The sequence below is a fragment of the Dicentrarchus labrax genome, unplaced genomic scaffold, assembly GCF_905237075.1.
Source record: "Dicentrarchus labrax unplaced genomic scaffold, dlabrax2021, whole genome shotgun sequence".
Classification (NCBI taxonomy): Eukaryota; Metazoa; Chordata; class Actinopteri; family Moronidae; genus Dicentrarchus; species Dicentrarchus labrax.
The window spans coordinates 12,260,708-12,283,086 of NW_026136717.1; the positions used below are offsets into that span (position 1 = coordinate 12,260,708).

General features: G+C 40.8%; 1 protein-coding gene across 2 annotated transcripts; it reads left to right on the forward strand.

The window, feature by feature from the left end:
* The first annotated feature begins 465 nt into the window (after positions 1 to 465).
* dvl2 (dishevelled segment polarity protein 2) lies at positions 466 to 21,111 on the forward strand. 2 transcript variants are annotated; one of them, XM_051428674.1, is made up of 16 exons: positions 467 to 1,071; positions 6,481 to 6,550; positions 9,252 to 9,406; positions 12,796 to 12,905; positions 13,138 to 13,267; positions 14,218 to 14,308; positions 14,465 to 14,534; positions 14,635 to 14,774; positions 15,434 to 15,510; positions 15,592 to 15,659; positions 15,773 to 15,907; positions 15,994 to 16,047; positions 16,828 to 16,959; positions 17,914 to 18,090; positions 18,881 to 19,105; positions 19,334 to 21,111. In XM_051428674.1, the coding sequence occupies exons 1-16, from the start codon at positions 911 to 913 to the stop codon at positions 19,894 to 19,896; spliced, it is 2,358 nt and encodes a 785-aa protein (XP_051284634.1). In that variant the 5' UTR covers positions 467 to 910; the 3' UTR covers positions 19,897 to 21,111. The 2 variants fall into 2 exon arrangements, with proteins under 2 accessions (XP_051284635.1, XP_051284634.1); XM_051428675.1 differs by lacking the exon at positions 15,994 to 16,047 and having other exon boundaries at positions 466 to 1,071.
* Positions 21,112 to 22,379: the final 1,268 nt, after the last annotated feature.

The window sequence follows — 22,379 nt, forward strand, 5'->3', positions numbered from 1 at the left end:
TCACATAATCATCACAAAAACTTAAAATTTCTAAACCTATATTCTAATTATATATTAGGGGGGGGCGTAATAACAGCAGCATAACAACTAGGTATTGTGTAAATGTGTATTAGCTGAAGCACTGTTGTTTTTTCATGATGATTTAATTTTTTTATGTGAATATTATGGTTTTAAAATCATCACACAGATATAACTTTCTAAACCTATATTAATAATTAACTATATTAACTTAATAAAACTATTACAAGGGGGGGTAATAACATCAGCATAACAACTAGGTATTGTATAAATATGTATTAACTAAAGCACTGTCACTTATATATATATATATAAAACATCATACAAACATTTATTTCTCTATAATATAATAAAAATGTTGGATGGTTGGGAGAGAGCGTGCGTACGTAAAGAAAAAAAAAAGGGGGGGGGATACGTGTTTACGTCACACGCCGCGTTGGCTCGCAAAAAAAAAGTGGTGAAAAGTTTTCAGACCCCCTCCCCTGTATGTTTTTGTTGGGGGAAAAAAAAAAAGTTGTTGGTAGTTAGGTCGTGTGAATGTGGCGTGTCCGTCGGTTTTCTTTCGCCCCTCGGTAACAGCGGGGGAATGCGAGTTTTCTACGTCTCTGAAGTCGGACAGCGAGCTTTCGAGCAGAGGTTGCGGCGCTTTTTACGTCCTCTGGCTCGGACTGAAAATCTCAGTGGCCATCATCGTTTCACCTCTGCCGTCTCGTTAGCCACCTTAGCTCCGCCGCTAGCTGGAAAGCTAACTTAAACCCCCCTACCCCCCCAACAAAGTTAAACGCTACCTCGCCTCATAGTGTTTGTTTCTTGTGGTCACTTCCAGCTTGGAAGAAAGGAAAAGGAGAATTAAAAAAAAAAAAGAAAGAAAGAGAAAAGCAACGGTTAAAACATGGCGGAAACCAAAATAATATATCACATCGACGAAGAGGAGACGCCGTATTTAGTGAAGATACCCATTGCTGCCGAAAATATCACATTGCTGGATTTTAAACAGGTCTTGAACAAGCCAAACTACAAATTCTTCTTCAAGTCTATGGACCAGGACTTCGGGTGAGCTGCAGGGTTTTTTTTATTTCTCCTTTTGTGGTGTTTTGTGTAAAATGAGTTGAGATTTAACCCCAGAAAAAGCTGCTAAAAGGCGAGTAAATATCCAAAGATAAGTTTTAAAAATGGGACAAATAGTTGTAAACCTTGGGGAGAACAATCCCATAGTGTGCCATTGTTGTCTGAGTGGAGGAGCATTAACTTAGCTCATTTATAAAAGGAAAAAAACTCATAAAGAAAATCAATTTTTTAATGAAATTCATGCCTGTTTGCAAAAATCCTAACTTGTGACCGGCTGTCGTGTTATTCGTCACAAGGAATAACTTACGTTAGAGGGATAATAAACTTGAATGAAGGTCGCCATTGAGCCAACACATCCCTAATCAGAAAACTGCAGAGTTATAATGACTGGTGATGAATTTCCAAGTGGTTCTATAAATACTATGGGTATGTAGGCTGGGGGACATTTCTCAGAAAACATCATCATTACAATGGGAGGCATTCCCTGTCCCTGCTGCCTTTCTTTGCCCTAATCCTCATCCCTCCCTCCCCTCCTTCAGTCCATCATCTTGTGAAATCCTCGCCTTTTCTTTCTTTCGGGACTGAAGCCAGGGTTTTGTCTCCCCTCTTTAACACTTTGGCCTGCCAGCCATCCTTTCATTCCCTGGCTTCCTCTCTTGCTCTCTCCCCCTTTTTCTCCCAACCCCACTCCTCCAGAAAGAGCTGTCTCCTCTCCTCTATCAATTAATCTTTTTTTTTTTTTCTCTCGGTGTGGCTGCTGTGCATTTTCCTGCAGAGGAATGCATGTTTGTGGTTTATTCACCCAGTGAGACCCTTAAGGGCTTCTGTTAAATGCATTGTAGTCTTGGATGAGTATTATTTGCCTCTTTTTTCCCTCTTTGGATGGCACCATCAGAGCCTGTGCCAAGGGAGCTGCAGTATCAACTCAAACAGGACGATGAAATGGATGACATGACTTTTTATTAGGCCTCCGACAGAGCTGGCAGGGTGGAAGTGTCTCTTGGATGCAGATCTTTTGAATACCAATAACAACAACATCAATAACTGACTTGTAGAGATATTGCTTTGAGTAAATCTGTGCTAAGGGCCCTTTTATAAATACTCAACATCTGTTGTTGGGTTGTTGAACTCATTAGTTGAGTAATCAAAGTGCATTTGGATCATTTTAGCTATTTGTAAGTAAAAATGCAGCTTCCCGAAATGTGGCGGTCTGCTTTTTATCATTGAAATCACTACAAATGATGCTCGGGTGAACTATGTAAGCAATGTGAACTTGTGATTATCAGGTTTGCACCATTGTAGACTATTAATAATGAAAATAATCATATGTAACCCTAATAAGGTCTAATAGTCTGAGTATCATTTAAAAAATAACCTTTAACCCAAGTTCTTGTGTAGATGGATTAAATTGTCCACTGTGATTACATTGCCCAGAAATGTTCTTTAGTGTTGTAACTCATTATTTTCATTCACAATTAGACTATTGATTATTGGTAAATCCTTTCAAGTTCCCGGTGCCACAAGTGACGTCCTCAGATGTCTTTGTTTTCCAAAACACAAATATAATGAGTTTACAATAACATAACACAGAAGAAAGCAGCAAATTCTCCCACGTGAGAAGCTAAAAAATGTTGTTTGACTAGTTGATTCAATATTATTTTAATGTATAGCCGTTGACACCACATACATATCAACGAGGGAAGGATAAATATTAGACTATTACACTTCTCAGTATGATGCAGTAACGTTCAACTACAGCCTCCAAACTGATCACAACGTTAAATCAACACCTCTGAAACCGTTTAAACAAAAACTGAACATTACAACATTCACGAAGGTTGGATTTATTGCAGGACTGATGTGTTAGACTGCATTACTTTTAGCTAGATGTACCCAATAAACTGTTAAATGTACACCTAATAACTGTGAAAAGCAATTATCTGCAATTGTTATGGGCGCAGCAATGTGTGCACAGCCCTTCTTTTTACACTCTAATGATCTTCATTAACTATTTTAACTTGACTTCCCACAATCACCAAAGCTAGCTGTCAGATTAAGAGCCGGTCCCGGTGTTACTGGACAGGACATGATTACATTTAGACCCTGTGTGCTTGTAAGTGAGCACACAATGTTAAGAGTTTTTCCAAAAGCAAATAGTCCACATCTCAAAGGAGCCACTCACGCCAAACCTTCTCAACAGAGCAAGGAAGTCTTTTTAAAGAGAAAATGGCAGTTCCTCACTTAAATTGCGCAGCCTGGCATCATACTCCCTCATTTGAATATCTCCGACTGAGTTCAGATGAAAAATTTCAAACATAGCTCTTAGTCAGCTGTCCAATCAAAGCAGGGACGCCTCCCCCCCTCTCTCTCTCCCCGACCCAGGAGAGAAGTGTGTAATAGTGTGTGTTTTCATTTGCCCTGGTACGAGGCCAGCTGTCGGCCAGAGCTGTGTGTGTGGCAGTGGGGGGAGATCCATGGGGCAGAGCAGGCCAGGGCCGGTCCTGGAAACCTGGGGCTGGATGGAGGCCATTTGCTGGGTGTCTGGGGTGTCCACGGGGAGTAGAAAGGGGAGACAGAGTGGGGTGGTTATTAGATATTCTTCCATGTACCTCTGCTGGTAAGGAGATGCAGTGTTGATTTTGAGGAATTTAATGGCAGTGAGGGACTGGAAAAGAGGGACGTGGGGGTGAAAAACTTCAGGTTGTATTAAATTAGACAGGACTATATTTTATGGCTGTTTGTGCGTTATTTGAGGCATTTTAGAGTGTGCGCGAAATGACTTCGACCGCTGTCGCTTGTTTGTTTGGAGGGCCGAGGAATGAAGACAATTACAACCTCCCGAGAAGAATGTTGCATCTGTTCATCTGCTGTCGTCTAGATAAAGTTTCTGCAGCGCGTGAGAAGGGAAACATTAGATAAATCAGATGGAGGAAAACTTTGTTTGTTAACTAACATTCAGTAGCCACACACACAGCTAAGTCTTCCTGCAACAGTTCCCCACCAGTGCCCACAACAATCTGGCCGTATGCTGACACTCAGCCACAAAACCAGCTCTCAACAGCTGCTTACGAAAGCCCAGTGGAGCCTGACCAAGTCTCACACACATAAGAGGAGGCACATTGGCTGGAAAGATGAAGCCGGGGAAAAGAGAACTTTTTTTGGAGGAGTTGGAGCAGTCAAGTGTCCTCTCTGTAGCACTTGTGCCCAGTCCCTGTCCCAGTAAACTACTGTAATAACATAGTGGGAGGCTGCTGGGGGGGGGAAATTACACAGCTGAAGCCGAGTGTTTGCCTTTCCGACAATCATGGAGGAAGAGCACGGAGGAGGGAAGAAGAGCCAGACGGATGTGTTGCCTTTAAGGAGCTTTGGCCATGTGGACACTGGGCTCTCGCTGTGACTTTTACTGAGAGGTTATTGTTGCTGTGTGTATTGGATTTGCATGCATGTTTTAGCTGACCGGGCTGTGTCACTTGCAAGGAGGCAGAAGAACAGTAATACTGTGTTTGTGTGTGTGTTTTAGCTCATTGCTGTGACAGAAGAAATTCCATAGCGTCTGTCACTTACCGCAGGAAGCAAATTAAGATTGTTTGTTCCTTTCTTTGCTAATTCATAGCTTCATGGCTTAGGTGGCTTTTGGTAATAAGATTAGTCCCATTAGCAGTGATATAATTGTACATTGATTTACAAGAGGATTTTGTTTTGATGATTTACTGAATGCTTCTTTTATTTATATTTTAATGGATCAGTATCAACTACACTAAAGCCCATCACAATCAGATCCTTTCTTTACTCGGCTGTGTTTTTGTCCACTTCAGCCTGCTTGTGTTGCACCGCTGCTCTCCTTTACTGGAGCTCGACAGCACATTACCGTGTTAATGTATTTGTACACATTGATGCGACTCACTCTGACGCAAACAAATCTGTTATCTCTCTCTCTCTCTCTCTCTCTCTCTCTCTCTCTCTCTCTCTCTCTCTCTCTCTCTCTCTCTCTCTCTCTCTAATTAGCAAAGCTCAGTGTTCAAATCATTCAAGTAGCAGTCTTTTTCGTTGGTTAAAATGACAAACATTGTCTGTGGCAGGTCGTTTCAGCTGTCACTAATTAAAGGGATAGTTTAGTTTTTTTTTGAAGAGGGGTTGTATGAGGTACTTATCCGCAGTCAGTGTATTACCTGCAGTAGACGAAGGTCAGCACGCCCATAGTTTGGAGAAGCAGACAGGAGTCCTGGCACCAAAGCAGAACAATGCACTGCTGAATACGGGGTCAGCATAACAATCCATATCAGTTTAAGTGTACACTATATTTAGAACATTTTCACTGCTTTACCTTGCCGTCAGACAGCCCGGACTATCTCTTTAAGGTTGATTCCAGGAGTGGACGACAGACCAAAATTAAACGTATACATTTGGCTGATGTAACCTCTGTAATCACTGTACAGTCTAGAGCATTTCATCTCTAGCGGATTGTGTCTCATCAAGTTTTTTCAATTTAAGTGTATAAAAACTAAATCAATTTGCAGAAGGACCTCCTGTTTTACACACACTGGCATGCCCTTGTCTTGCATCTCTCTGCCTCTCTCAGCAGTTTAAGTAGTTTGTTTTATAAAGTTGGTGACCGTGTGTGGAGGAGGCTTGTTGTTAATGACGTAGCTGATTGAAACCAATGTGGTACCGAATGTTTTTCCTGCTCTGTGCTTGTAAAATATCCACCGTATTCGAGTCTTTTAACGTAATACCAGTTAATGTCTCTCTCCATGTTTCTCTGCAAAATGCTAAAATGGGCCGACCAAAGTAAATTCTATGTGGGAACCACTGAGGGATCAGGCTTTAAATACAGCGACAACAAAACATGCAAATGCTGATTTGGACTCTGATTACCGCAGCAACAGTTGAAGCTTCGGGGCATCGCTACACATTGCTAGACAACCATACTTTTAATGTCACTTCAACATGACTTTCTGGTGAAATCAGTATTGAATCTGAAGGGAATTTACAGCTGTTGTGTTGATGTCATACAAGCTAAAGTGAGTTATGTTAGCCAGAGACTGATCTATAAAACACATGGTAACACATGTTAAAGGAATATGGCAAGCGAACAAGAGCAGCTTGTCGAGACATATTTTAGTAATATTTTCGACTTAAGCCAAGCGTTTGATTTAGTTCAGCCATGTTGTTGTCATAGCCTAATATATTTAATGTAATGCGTCAGCAATGTAAACTATTTAATTCCCCTGGCAGCTTAGCTTTATTCTTTATGACTGGACTAAAACCTTCATGTGGTGTTCAGAGCTCATTCCCTCACCCTGCTGCACCAGATACCACATACCATGCCCCAATGTTATGAAGGTAGAACAATTTATACCTCCTGAGCTTCACACTGTCTCTCTGTTTTTTCAGGGTGGTGAAGGAAGAGATTTCCGACGACAGCGCCAAGTTGCCATGTTTCAACGGCAGAGTGGTGTCATGGGTAAGAAATAATAAACCTGTTGCATATTTGTAATAAAAGTGGGAGTGGGAGCTATCCAGATCTCACTGGTGACCACTGATCTATAAATGACGTAATTTCAATAATTTCCCACTGAGGCTCCTATGAAAATGTTCAGACTTGGCTTTTATCTCAAAAGTCAGCCAACATCATCTGCCAGAGGCTGTTTTCAGAAACCACTTTTCCCTTTCCTGCACATTCCCCCCAGACCTCCCTCAGACTAATGATCTTTTCCAACAAGCAGCAGTAAAATAAAGTAATTAAATTTAAAAATTGAGTCGTTATTTTGCGCAATTGTCGATCATATTGCAACATGCACAGACTCTTTTGTAGTTTAGGCTTTGGTGAACAAACATCTTGGAGAAAATCTCCTGGAAAGAGTGGGAAACCTGAACCAGACTAACTGTCCAGCCAGGTTAAACGGGAGGAAACAGTCTCACAAGATCTATGAGAAAAATCTTCTTGGTGCGATAGCCACAGTCTGAGTCACTGTAGCCAATAGCATGTCGTGGTAGTTTAGACTATAAAACTGTTCATCTTTGCATCCATTAAATCTATTGGCTGGTCTTTTTGTTTAGTTTCTGGATACTAGTCTTATTGCATTTTTTTCCCCCCAGTTTTTCTTCGTACCATTTAAATACATTTTACAAAGGAAAGGGAGAAAAACAAAAAGTAGCTCTGTAGGGTACATTTCTTACGCTCCTGTCCTTTTATCCACATGGTCCTTAGATTGATCCATTCACGTTTGTTGCAGTGAAGCCAATACTTTACTTTCACTCTCTGAGAAAGTTAACCCAATCACAAATATTTCTCATATTATGCCAGTCCATTTTTTTTTTTAGCTGTTGGAGATTTCTTTTTATACCAGTTACCCTTTTTAAACCAACACCAGCTCTATAACTTGCTCTTTGAGTCTTGGTGCCTAATTTCAAACCAGTTCTTTTGCGTTTCAACAGCCAAACATCTGGCTGTTGGCCAGGAAAACTGGTTCCACTGCGGCACCAACACTTGGCTGGTCTAGAACCAAGAACTGCTAACAACAGGGGCTGGAGGCGCCTTGTGGCCAGCCAGCTATGTGTTTTATTAGCTGTTTACCACATAGATCGAACATGGAACGCAACATTGACCTAGCTGGCTAGCTAGCTGTTGGTCAGCTAACATTACCCAAGCAAGCATAGCTACTAATTTCTCACATCAAAGTTTTGTTTGTAACGTTATTTGTAACTTGTCGGTCTACAAAAAATGTACCCTTTTGTGGCTTCAGTTTTTCCTCTAAGAGGATGAAATTTGGCACGGTGGTTATGGGGGTGTGTGTGTACGTGGTCGCAGCTTTTCTGATTACGATATTTCTTGAATTAATATTCCTAAAAGAACTAAAATGGTGAAAAAGAAATATCTTTTCTTCTTCTTGAGTTCTCGGTATGAGAAGAACCTTGTCTTGGAAGACTCAAGTGAGGACAATATAGTCAGTTTTGCTGTGTTAAGCATTTGAAAGCCACTCAGTCATTGTATTGGTGTCGAAAGTCTGCAGATGCAGCAAATCTGCACATTATAATGAATATTTGACGATGCAACATGTGGAGCCAAAAGAGAGGAAATCATGAGGAAAGCAGATGTTTCTGTCATTGTGCTAATCCATGCTCAAGCCTGCGAGTTACAAGCAACACAGCGTGTTACTGGCTACAGTACAGTGATTTGCCAGGTACAGTTTTCATACTTTCCGTTTCTCTAGGAGACGGCCCAGTTGTTGCACCCCACCCTGCAGGTTGCATTTGAATAGAGACAAAACATCGGGACGAGGCCCAGATAAGCAGGTTTGAGGCCGAAGCATCTGTTAAGTGCATAAGAACGAGGGGAGGCATTAAAAGAGGGGGAACAAAGCTCAGAGACCAGAGGGACTGATATGTGATCTGCAAGCCAAGACGGATGGAGAGATCCCAGAAGACGAGTGTTTCATAGCCATTAGTTGGGAGGGAAGAGCAGGGAGTGACTCAGTAAAGAGGGTGAACGTCAGTCTGTACAGGCTGATAGACTCCATTTGGTTGAATGCAAAGCTTATTTATCTGGATTTGTTGAATGCACCAAGCATCTAAAAGCTATGGAACAAAGTGCGCTGGTGTTAAACTGGTCTTACTTAACTACATCCCATTCCCTTTCTGTGTATGTGTGTGTGTAATTGTTCAGGTAATTGGATGCTGTATGGTGTGTGTGTGTGTGTGTGTGTGTGTGTGTGTGTGTGTGTGTGTGTGTGTGTGTGTGTGTGTGTGTGTGTGTGTGTGTGTGTGTGTGTGTGTGTGTGTGTGTGTGTGTGTGTGTGTGTGTGTGTGTGTGTGTGTGTGGGCACTTTTGTTATATAATGAAGAGAGACAGGTTAAGTGTAGGATAGCATTTCAGTATGCCCTTGAGACGTCCATCTGAAAAGAGTACAGTGTTTGTGTGTCAAAGTAATTGACATCTTACCCGTTTTTCCTCCCTCTACCCTCCACATCCTTCCTACTCCCCCTTTCAGTCCTCTCGTTTTCTCACCCTCTCTTCTTGCTGCTCTCTCTCAATTTGTACCTCTCATTTTGTGCCAATTCCTCTCCACTCTGCATATTTTGTTTCTTTTTCATCCTGCCTCTCTACCTTCTTACCTTTTATTGTTTCTTAATCTGTCTTTTCTTTCTCCCTTTTTTTTCTCCAGTTGGTATCTTCAGACACTCCAGCAGCAGAGCCACCAGTGGCAGTGGTCCCCCCTGTGGAAACGACGACCCAGCCTTCGCCCCCTCCTCCGCCCCTCCCACCCCCACCTGCAGAGAGGACCGGGGGCATCGGGGACTCCAGACCGCCCTCCTTCCAGTAAGCAAAGCAGGGGCACCCATTTGATTTACTGTGCTGTATATTTACCCAGAGAGGGGCATCACAAAGCCAGAAACCTTCTCAAAAGCGACCTATTCTACTTCTGGCTTTAATGTAGATACCGTATCGTTTCCTGAATATGTCATACACTCCCAGTATCAAGTTACAACAAGAATAGCAAGAATATTACAGCTCATTTGAACCTGATCTTACTTGGAGCCGCCCTTGTTATTAACATGACCAGTTCTAGGTGAAGCTTTAAGTACATTAAACATGCACACAGACGTGTTAAAGTGTTTTTATAGTTGAAACAGCATTAACTTAGTTATCCTAATCTTATTTAATTTGTATGGCATGACGTGTTGGCAAACATTTGACTGTTTACACAACTGTTTACACATCCAGCAGACACGGAGCGACATTAGCATTCATTTAGAGTCGTGTTTCAGGTAACCTGATGAATGTAACTCCTAAATTCACTCTCTGTTTAGCTCTGTTTTGCTTTTCACCAACTCCTGAGGGAAATGTCTCTCTTTAGCTACTAAATGTCCCACTATGTTCACCAGCTAGTCGCTAACTTTATCTGACTGCCGTTAAGCGCCTGGCAGGTATCGTATAGTGGATTGACTCTAATGAAACTGAACAATAACAGTCATGTTGTCGGATGTAAAACCAAAACAATGAGCTGAAAGAGGCTAAAAACTCTCTGAGCTAAAGGTAGCTGCAGAGTTGGAGGATAATTCTCTGTGGGACAAACTATCCATTTCACATTGCACTTGGTCATTTGATCCAGTTTTAATACAAAAATAGTGATTATGGCGGCTTTAAAGAGTGTGAAACCACAAGGCACTCTAGTCAGAGACATTTTCAGAATGAAATAAAGATCCTCTAAATAATCATCCTTTCTGTATCCATGTTATCCTACTAAAATGTGAGGAAACCATTACTGTAATTTGAGTACAGCCTGTGGTGTCCAAAATAAACAAAGTATCTATAATTTTAATAGCTTCTTACCATCATTCTTCTCCTTGAGACGTCTGGAGCTCTTAAAGTTTGGTTTAGGGGTCAAATTGAGTTCACACCCGTCAGTAAAACCTCCCATTACGGCTGCAGTGTTCTCATTCATTTCTTATGTTTGGACCTCGTCCTGTCTGTCTGCTGTGGCTGCAGGGAGGTGGCTTGATGGCTTTTGAATCCAGTTTCAAATGAAACAATTTTCTTTTTAACTTCACTAAATGTGCGGTTTGCATTTGGAGCTGGATCACCACCATTGCTCATACTGGAAAATTAAATGTAACTCATATTGTAGGGTCTCTGTAACTGTTTTGTCTCGCTTTAATCATGAACCATAGACTTTCTGTGTGCACCTATGTAATCAGCACAATGGTTGGTATGTGTGTGGCACTGAAGTCTGCTGCCCCATGTAGGCTTAAGGCTGATTTATAGTTGTATGTAGTTCTATGCCGTTTTGAGTATTTATACTTGTGCGCTGGTGTGTCTGCATTGCTCTACAAATAATGCTAGTTAGCTGTGTTGTTTATCTTCGTGTACTTCAAACTATGGCGACTGAAACTTTTCCCACTCTCTCCTAAATCTGTCTTGTGTTTTCCTCATTTTGTTTTTTTCTCCCTCCCTGTGAAACAAAAGGACGGGGGAACAGATGAGTATGTCATGCACCGAGTCAGGGTCCCACATGTGCCTGTTTGTCTGTTTGTGTGCGTGTGTGTGTATGTGTGTGTGGAAGGATATACTCGTTTGAGAAGTGTGTTTTGAAGAGGGATTCTCAAACAGCCATGCTAACTCATCTGGGTTTTGCATGAGTCACTTCTTATTCTCAGTCAATGCACACACACACACACACACACACACACACACACACACACACACACACACACACACACACACACACACACACACACACCAAGTCTCTGTTGCAGTCTAAGTTGCTGTGATGTTACATTTCTGAGGAGGTGCACGTCAGGTTAGGATATGATGCTACACCGGGCCTACACAATCTTCTATATAAGGCTTCCATATTGAGATGGTTAAAGTTCATATAAGAATCCAGTATCTGTCTGGCTGTACCATTCACTTGTGTACTTCTTTATATTTATATTTCATTGTCTTTAGACTAAACTGCCTAAAGGGGGCATTAAGGCTCCACTCAATTCATCAGTGGATTTCTACACGTGTATATAAAAGACTGCACACATTTTCTAAAAATCTGACTTTGGAATATTTTCTACATTCTTCTGAAGAGCAAACACAGAAGTGACTTTAGCACTGGACACCGTGAATGAAAAATGTTGGTTGTATCTCTACAACACAATCTGCTGGGTAACACATTGAAGAGATTCAAGAATTTTGTATTTTTAGTTGATTTAGTTTAGTCTGTTTGACATAAGAAGGAGGAAATTAAATCACACACAACTACAGGAATGTCATTGATGACACGGGGATATCCGAGACCATTGTGGTCCATGATGTAGTAAAGATACTTCCAACATATAAACATACAGCTATAGCATAAATGTAACAGGCCACTGAATACAGTACGATGAAACATTTTCCCTTCCTGAAACCGTGCTTATACATGACGGGCCGGTAAATCTTCTGTCATCTGATCTTAAGTAGAGCTGTGGGAGATGAACATTTCAGACAGTTTCTGGAAACAATGTAATGTGATCTCATAATATCAGATCTTATGTCAAGAACTAAATTGAGGTGACAAGTGTAAGTGGACCATAATGTTTATAACAATAGTGTACTGTACACTTTTATCCTTTTTCTTTTTTTTTAAAGGAATTTAAACTATATTATTTTATCCAGTGTGTGTGTGTGTGTGTGTGTGTGTGTGTGTGTGTGTGTGTGTGTGTGTGTGTGCTCACTGGGGATAAATAGTTATTTGAAAAGATAAACACAGCCTGCTAAATGTATTCATTAAAGTTTGCAGTTTGCAAAAGGTAAAACAACATTTTCTTTTAACCTATTCCCAAAGCGTCGAGCTGCCAAATCATTAATTACAATCTCAGTCTAGAGTTTTATTGGTCTCGTCAAATTCTGGCATTACTGAATAATGTGATTGGTTTAAAGGGCCACCAGAAGTTTTTGGAATAAAAAAGATAAATATTTGCTGCATCAATTTAGATCCCCTTTTTTCTGAACTGGTCCATCGTGACTACAACAATGAAGTGCAATGCTAAACCTTTAGAGTAATCCTTTTTAAGTCATAAAACATCTTTATAGGTAATTATTGTGAATACCATGTCTGGTGAAAAAACAGCCAAGCTTCTCACTTTGGCCAAATTGTTTTAATGAAACATTTAAATTAAGTGTTGAAAGTCAGTCGTGCTTTAATTCCTCCTTTGCTCCTGCTTCTTCTTTTACAGCCCCAATGCTACAGGCAGTGTGGAGACTTTGGACGACCAGACTGAAACAGAGTCTGTAGTTTCATTCAGGAGAGAGAGACCTCGGCACAGAGAGAGCATGGAGCAACACGGTGAGAAAAAACCAGATCACAGCACTGATGAAAAATGCTCTTTTGTGACGACGTGCCATCGAGATTTGGCATGTTCCAAACAATGAAAAGATCGTGATATAATCAAAGAATGTCGAAGTGAGGAATGTTTGCGATCTATAGAAGAAAAGGCAAACACAGACTTGAGCAAACATGAAAATTCATGGTGAATATTTCCCCTTTTGTCTTTCGGGCTTCTCCTGTGGCGTCCCAGGGCCTCGTATGAACGGCCAGACTCGACTGGAGCGCCACCTGGCAGGATATGAGAGCTCCAGTACAGTGATGAGCAGCGAGCTGGAAACCACCAGCTTCTGTGACTCCGAGGACGACGACACCATGAGCAGGTGAGAGGTTGAGGACAGAGAGGAGGGTTACCTGAGGAAGATTGTGGGAGGTTCCTGAGGAATTCAGACACCTAGATTTTATGTATCCCACAATACATCACAAAACATCCAATTTAAAAAAAAAAAAGCATTTTAGAGTATATGATGTTAAAATCAGTTGTTACTACTTTCCCACTACTATACTATATATTAAAGTATATAGTTATGTATAGTAATAGTAATTTAACCCTTTGTCTCCAATTATTTGCACTTATAATTCTGCTTTAAAAATGCTCTCCCGCACTTCAACTATCATTAAATTGTACATGTTTTGGACAATTCTGGACTAATATACTTACATATTCTTTTGTTATTTATTTGCTTGTTTGTTCTGGGAAACAAATATAATCATCTCTGCCTTGTTGCAGCTCAGTCTATTTATTCACATATCTAGTCACATAAGTGTTTGCATGCAATTTGTGCCAGTGCAGGAAAATGGAGGCGACTTCTCTGATATCCAAGTTGGAAATAACCAACACGACATTTAGTGAGCACATAATTGATGGAGCACAACAGATAAACGTCCGCCACTGACATCTGAGAATGCCATCTTATTATCGGCTGATACCGATGTCTATTTTGGCCAGATTTGATTAAAAAAAAGAGTGTTCAGGATGTTGTAGAAATAAGTGGGTTAATGTTTGGGTTGAGGTATATATGGATTGATATGTACTTTTTTTATTTGTACTGTAGTTTGTTTGATTTTCGTTAGATGAAATCGGAGCCACAGATTAAAGAGAATGGAAAATATTCACTCAAGAATCCCTGTTGAGCATCCCCCATTATTTTTGTGGGTTTCAGACACAAAAAGCAACACAAAAGAGGAGACAGAAGCACAGCCCTATTAAAGCTTTGTAACAGCATGTTTCTCTTCTGACCTTTCCCCTTTTTGCTGACCCTTGAACTCGTAGGTTCAGCAGTGCAACAGAGCAGAGCACAGCCTCTAGGCTTCTTAAACGCCACCGCAGGCGCAGGAAACAGCGCCCACCACGTTTGGAGAGGGTATGTACTCTTGTACTACTTGTGTTTTCTGCTGATGTGTTGTGTGATTGCTGTCTGCTGTTCTATGTTGAATCAATAGTTTGTTGAGGGGAGAGCCATTGAAATCGTTTACTCTGAGAAAGTATTATTGTCTGATAGTAAATTTGTGGTTTTCAGGCCTCGTCCTTCAGCAGTGTGACAGACTCCACAATGTCCCTGAACATCATCACCGTCACTCTCAACATGGGTCTGTAAACTTTATCCTCGTTTTTGAGCCTCAAATGCTACGCTTTTTTGGTCAGATGTATGCTGACTGTTGACACTGTTCTGATTCTTCAACGATACAGAGAAGTACAATTTCTTGGGCATCAGCATTGTGGGCCAGAGCAACGAAAGGGGGGATGGAGGAATCTACATCGGCTCCATCATGAAGGGAGGAGCTGTGGCCGCAGACGGACGCATTGAACCTGGTGACATGCTGCTGCAGGTGAGAAAGAATAACGACTTAGTAGTAAATTTAAAGTGTTTTTATTTTCTCACTGTTATAGATGAATGTTTTGCTGAAGAAATACTTGTTTTTTAGATATTTTGAGGCCCATTTCTGGATCTTTTCCCCTGTGGGTTTTCCAGCTTAGGTACAACTCAGTGTGTGTTCAGTTGTGGAGTTTTAATTAATTCCTTTTGTTGTGCTGATATATGAACTGATCTGTTTAATGTGTTTAGTTTTTCATTAAAACTGAATGAATATAAAAAAACATTGATTTAGATTACATATTTCCTTTTTTAATGCAGAAAATGAAATCGGTGCTTATGTGTATGACTGCAACAATTATTTTCTCGATTAATTGATTAATAATATGCTCTATAAAATGGTTGAAAGAGGTGAAAAAAACCATCAACATTTCCTAAAGCTAAAGGTGATGTTATCAAATCGTTGTTATGTCCCACCAACAATCTGAACCCTAAAGATATTCAGTTATTTCAACATGAGACAGTAAAGCAGCAAATCCGGAAGATTGAAAAACTGAAACAACAAATAACTTAAACGTTTAATTGATCATCAAAGTGTTTGTGTCATTTCAGCTGCACCTACAGTGTGTGTCAGTCTAACTAAAACAATCCTCTTATGCTTCAATACCCTCCAAGGTGAACGACATCAACTTTGAGAACATGAGTAACGACGATGCAGTGCGGGTACTGAGGGAGATTGTACACAAGCCAGGGTGAGTTATACTTTATATTAACTTTTTGTCTTCACACAAGTGGTCAATAATGATTATGATGATTTCTTATTAATTTTTCAGGCCCATCATCCTCACAGTGGCGAAGTGCTGGGACCCTTCTCCTCAGGGCTACTTCACTCTGCCTCGCAGTAAGTGCAGGACTGCCTCACTCCCACTGGCCTATCAGCTTTTTAGTTTACCCCTTTGTTGATGAACCACTGATGTCAGGGTCAGTAATAGTTTCTCTTCTCCACCTGTGCAGATGAACCGATCCGACCCATTGACCCAGCAGCGTGGGTGAGCCACTCTGTGGCTATGACCGGAGCCTACCCCGCCTTCCCTGGCAGCTCCTCCCTCAGCACCATCACCTCTTCCTCCTCTGTCACTGAGACCGAACGTAAGAGCCTTTTAAAATGTCGCCCTAATCATCTCATTTTCTGTGTGCTGTAATTCACCTCTCCTCTTTATTCTCTTTTGTTGTAGTTCTTTCATATCTACACAAGTCCTCTCATCAGGGCACCGACACAGTATGCAAAAGTATGGAATTTGATTTTAGTAATTTCTAAGTCAAGATAAGCATGGAAAAATATTTGATTGTTTCCAGACTATTGTTCCTTTTCTGTTTTCTAAAATATAAAATTTTGAATTTCTAAAAATACTTTTCTGAATATTTATGCTTTCTGCAGTGATGTAGTTATCTTTTCTGTGTAAGGAACCCTTTATGGCTGCGTTATTGTCATTTCCATGGACACAGTGAATAAATAAGGCTGCACAGATGTAATATGATACATAGTATAATATAATAATAATAATAGCATACATAGTCAGAATGTAACATACATGTGAACAGTTTGATTTTATAATAAACATCTAGCTATTTGGACTCAAATGTGATCTGAAAAATCTGAGGATATGTCTGGAATTTTGAAATGGAAAATGTGTAGGAACCCGATCTCATAAAACTATGTCCTCCACTTTTAATCGTCTAGTTTCTTTGTCAGACTGATTTTCAATGTCTGAAGGATGTAAAGTATGTGTTTTTCCTGTTACAGTCTCCTTCCATCTTTCTCTCCTAACGACATTGGCTCAAGAATCATCTTTCACATCTGTCTTTGTGCTTTTGTCGCTGTCGTTATGTGGTGTGATAAATGATGTCTGCTGCCTTTCTGCCTTTGATCTCCTCAAAGTTAGACTCCTCGGCTTTTTAGTTTCAACCCAGTTTAGATTTCAACTCTCGGCCATTCTTTTATTTATCCTTGCATGTCTATACTTCTTCCTCTTCAAGCTTACCTAACATTCTGTTCTGTCTTTCTACAGGTTTCGATGATTTCAATTTATCACTACACTCTGACATGGCATCGGTTGCCAAGGCCATGGCCTCACCAGAGTCAGGTCTGGAGGTCAGGGACCGCATGTGGCTCAAAATCACCATCCCCAACGCTTTCCTCGGTAAGAAGTAGAGACGAGGTTTAAAAAAAGAGTACATTAGTTTCATGAACTTTCTGTGCCTCTCAGGACTTTACAGGGCAGGCATTATGTTCTCAGAATTAAAACCGTGTGACTTGTGGGAGGAAGAAAACCCCTAAAGTACAAACTTGAGTGCCTGTTTTGATAGAAAACATCTGTTAAATTGGAATCACCTGCAACTGAATCACAAGGAGTAATTAGGTAAACTAAATGCCCATTTTGTGCTTTTTGGAATGGAAATGTAGTTTCTTTTTCAATCTCTATTAAACTAGCATTTCATCAAAATATAGTAAAGATCTATCCACCAGTTTTAGTGCTGTTGTTTAGAGAATGTCAGAGGGAGGTGTTTATTCACATTAATTATTTTTTTTAGGCTGTAGTTTGTAGTGTCTTTAAACCCGTAATGCGGCTAAATTCCCCCTGAAGATGGTCTGGATACACTTCACTCAAACTCGTTATTGTCACAACATAATTAAAGTATTGTGTTGAAATCCTGTTCTGGGAACGATACACTAAACAGCAACTCACCGCAGAGGAATAATGCAGGTTGAGCCATAAAGTACAGCTTTCCTCATCGGATTGTGTTCCAATTCTTTCTTGATCCTAGATTTTTACACTTAACTCCGATTTGCACTGAAACATCTTGAATGTGAAATATTTGTTGCATTTGTTTTCACTGTGTGTATTAAGTACAACTCAATCTACTATCCTTTTATTCCTCCTTAATTCTGTGTAGATAGATAGAAAGATAGATAGATAGAAAGATAGATAGATAGATAGATAGATAGATAGATAGATAGATAGATAGATAGATAGAAGATAGACACATTTATAGAGATTAAATATGTGTGTATATAATATATGTATTCATGTTTATAGTACATTTTATGATTTATACTGGGCATCTCATCTGACATGTCACGCATCTACCACCAGGCTCAGACGTAGTGGAGTGGCTGTTCCACCACATTGAGGGATTCCAGGACCGACGCGAAGCCAGAAAGTACGCCAGCAACCTGCTGAAAGCGGGCTTCATCCGACACACCGTCAACAAGATCACCTTCTCCGAACAATGTTACTATGTCTTTGGAGATTTAAGCGACTGTGAGAACTGTGAGTAAATCGAAAACATTGACATCAAAAGACTGATTTAGATCAAGCTGCATGAATGTTGTGCTTAATCACATTTGCACACATGCCTTTTGTGGACACGCTGGTGGTTGCAGGGGTCAAACATGTGACATTTCAGTTATGGAAGGATTTTCTTTAATGTGCTGCCATCCCTAAACTTAGAATCTGCAGAAAGCACTTGATAACAAGCAGAACAAAACAGACTGTCCAGGAGCCGTAGCAGCTATTACAGGTTTAGTTTCCATGACTTTCTGGTTTTATATGGTCCATATGGTGTCATTTTTGCCACACACACACACACACACACACACACACACACACACACACACACAGAGCGAGCAGACAGCTGGCCGCAGTGGAGACAGCAAATCAGATGATGTCGACGAGTAGAATGTAGAAAAGCGATATTTGCACTTGCTGTCTCCGCATTTGTTTTACACAACCGCAGTACGTTTGTTAAGCTAATAGGAAATTGTTAGAAATGGTCCAAGATATTGTTGTCATAGAAACAAAACCCAGCTCTTTCCTGCCAGAAAAAACACACCATGTGGATACAAGAATGCTTATAGTAGTTAGATTCATGTCAAATATATTAATTTCAAAGCGTAACAGACATAATACAAAGATAAAGACGATTGTGTGTAGAATCTATTTGCTGTAAGGAACATTTTGTAACTGTAGTATCATTTGTTCAGCTTTGTTTAGCCTTATCTTAACAAATTGATAATTCACTCCTCCCATTGTTCATCTCCTTGTCTTATCTTCCACCCAGACATGGCCAACCTGTCCCTGAATGACAATGATGGCTCCAGTGGGGCCTCAGACCAGGACACCTTGGCCCCCCTGCCTCTCCCTGGGGCCTCCCCGTGGCCCATGATGCACACCTTCCCCTATCAGCCGTACCCTACACATGCCTTCTCCAGCCAGCCACCTCCGTACCACGAGCTCACCAGCTACAGCTACGCCCCCGGCAGCACTGGCAGCCAGCACAGCGAAGGTGAGCACAGACACTGAATCAGACGTTAGATCATCATTAAAGGACCCTAACCTCAGCCTCGGAAATAAGACATCTTTGAGTTACTTGATGGGAACTGTAGGATCCAGTGATTTTTGACCCATATTAGGGACAAAAGAACAGGATGTCTCTGCTTCTGTTGCTTAAAGTTTTAGTGGACAGTAAAACTGCTTAGACCCGTTTATCTTACCGCTTTCTTTCTGCCCTCAGGGAGCCGAAGCAGCGGTTCGACGAGAAGCGAGGGTGAGCGACGCCGCAGCACTAAAGGTCCCGGCAGCACCGTGGGCGGTGGGGAGAAATCCCCCTCTGGCGGTGGCGGAGAAGGTGGCGGAGCTGACTCGCGCTCCGGCAGCGGCAGCGAATCAGAATACTCCACCCGCAGCAGCCTGAGGCGTGGCCACGGTTCGGCCGCCCCCAGCGAGCACAGCCACGCCTCCTCCCAGCGCTCACATCATCACCGCATGCCCCAGCCGCCCCACATGTCTCCCTACCCGCCAGGTATCCTGCCTTACAACCCCATGATGGTGATGATGGTACCCCAGCACCCACACCCGGCCATGGCGACTGCTCACGCTCTTTCTCACACGCAGCAGATGCCCACAGGCCCCATGCACCCGGCTCTACCCCCGCCCCCTTCCTCCACTCCAGGGGGGCCCCCTGGTGCCCCGCCCACCCGTGACCTGGGCTCTGTACCCCCAGAGCTGACTGCGTCGCGCCAGTCGTTCCACCTGGCCATGGGGAACCCCAGCGAGTTCTTTGTGGATGTCATGTAGTATTCCTGTCTGGGTGCTGAGTAACCATTCATGTGAAGTTAGTGTACGGTTCCCACTTGTTTTGACGAGGATCTGGTGGTAGCTTTTGGAGCCCACAAGGGCCTATTGGATTGAGGGCACTTGTTGCAAATTTGGTGAGAACAGGGTTTAACATTGACAAAGAAAATAAGACAAAATTAAAACACAGTTAATGTGGGATATGGTCTGACTGTGTCTGCAAAGTCTAGTTTCTCTCATTCAAATCTGCTGCGCATCACATTCTGTTTTCCAAACCTAAATCTGGAAAGATCAATTCTACTTTCTTATCTCCATAGTTTTGTCTCAAAAAGCAAACTGTCAGTACAGTATTTTGAGTGCCTATCAGAGCTGCTCAGCATTCTGGTTTCTGGTCAATCCTCAAAACAGAAATATATATTTTATATATATATATATTTGTAATATTTTCGGAAGGGGAGCACCTTTCCAAACCAGCCACTCTTGTCAGAGCTGTCCATCCAGGAAGCGCACAGACCACAGTTTAACACTAGAGGGTGCCAGGTACACTGTGTACTTGAAAAGGATACAATCCTGTATACATATCTGGATCATCATGCCAGATTCGTTGGCAGCACAGGAGTATATCGAGTGCCTTACTCTTTGCATTTTTATTTTGTTTTTTTAGAGACATTTTCACACTCCAGGTACATAAAACAACTCCTATTGTTCCAGCATTGTTTGACAATGAACTTCTCTGTATATATCTACTACTCCTAATGTAAGTGCAACAATACAGAACAGCAAGCTCTAATGTGAAAAGAAAATAGGTCCAAAAAATGTCAGGTGAACGTGTGTTTAGTAATCACTGTCTAGGCCTAGTCGTCAAATAACTCTTATTGCGAGGAGTTCTCAGTATGGGACTGTAGAGGCTTAACGGTACTAATAGGTAAAAAAGACGAGATGCGATGAAAGCGGTACTTTTTGATTACATATCTTAAGTAACTGCGATCCAAACGCCCCAGCTCCTCATGCTTATTTTTATGTTACTGACTCGCATTATTCAGCCATTTCATTTTTTGTATGAGTGACTATATAAATCATGTATAACCGAACTATTAAGGTGCTAAATGAAGATTCAACATTTCAAAAAGAATGACATTGACATTGTCACATTGTTTGATTTCATCACCTTGTTTTGCCACCTTTTGTTTGTTTATTTGAGAATAAATTTGATACATACATACTGTTCAGACTTCATTATTTTAAGAGGGGATTCAAGTTTGTGAACATAGAGCACATATTGTACTTATCCGGGTTATGGTTAGAATAATACTGTCTTTTTATTATCCAAGGGCTGCAGTTGAGTCGTACTATTTGGTTCACTTCTTTAGCCGGACCATCATATACACACAACTCACTAAGAGTTCAAATAAATATTTAATGAAAGCACCAAAAGTCCTCAGATTTCTCAATTATATTGTCACATAAACTAATCTAAATCTAAATCTAATCTAAAGTACTGTTGCGAGTATTTAAATTGTATACTAATTTACATTTATACTTATTTTAGAATATGGCATTATTTACTAGATTTTACACACAAAACATGACCAGTTAATAAAATGTGTTGCGTTGTTACAGATTAAACATGATAGTTAATAAAATGTGTTGCGTTGTTACAGATTAAACATGATATCATGAACAGTTGAAATTAGCTCCACCTCACTAACATTACTGTTTACATGTTAATGATTAATGAGAGCCCATACCTCTGTGCCTTCACCTATATTTTGGATGTAGAACTTTTAGCTTGTAATTGAATATTTTGTAGTAATAACTACTTTTAATGAGTCAATAATATCACTGTTTGGTTTTTCTATCAGTCAAACCTGTTTCCCAAGCAAACACCTACCTGTTACTGAAGTTTGCTTTCTTGACTTCAGGCAATTTTACGTCTAAATATTTGGTTGTGTTGATTTGAGCAAGCATCTTATCTGTGTGTGCGTAATCCGATGTGTAAACAATACACAAATCTGTACTTGGTAAGTTTTTTTCGATTAAACTAATCAAATACAGTCACAAGCGGATAATAGACAGTTAATTAAGAGTGTTATGAATCGGTCTTCAATTCGGCGTCTATCTGATCCACCAGACAGCACTTACTTTAGTGAGACATCTTCATTATTTAAACGGTCCGCCTCTCGTTCCCACGCTGTTTTCCCACTGAAAGACCGCTGCTGCAACTGAGGCTGAATGAGTTGAGGCGACAACATGTACGGAATACAATTTATCTTCATGGATTTTTATTGATGCCGAATTGACAGGAAAACTGTCACCATATTACTCCCTTTAGCTTGTGTGTCTAGAGTTACTTGTTATTACGGACATGTAACTAATCGTTAAAATGCAGTATTTCTTAAAAGGAGTTTGGCGCTAGTTCAATTCAAACTTTTAATGTGAATATTTTTTAACTCTTCCATGTACACAAGAACTCACAATATATGCTG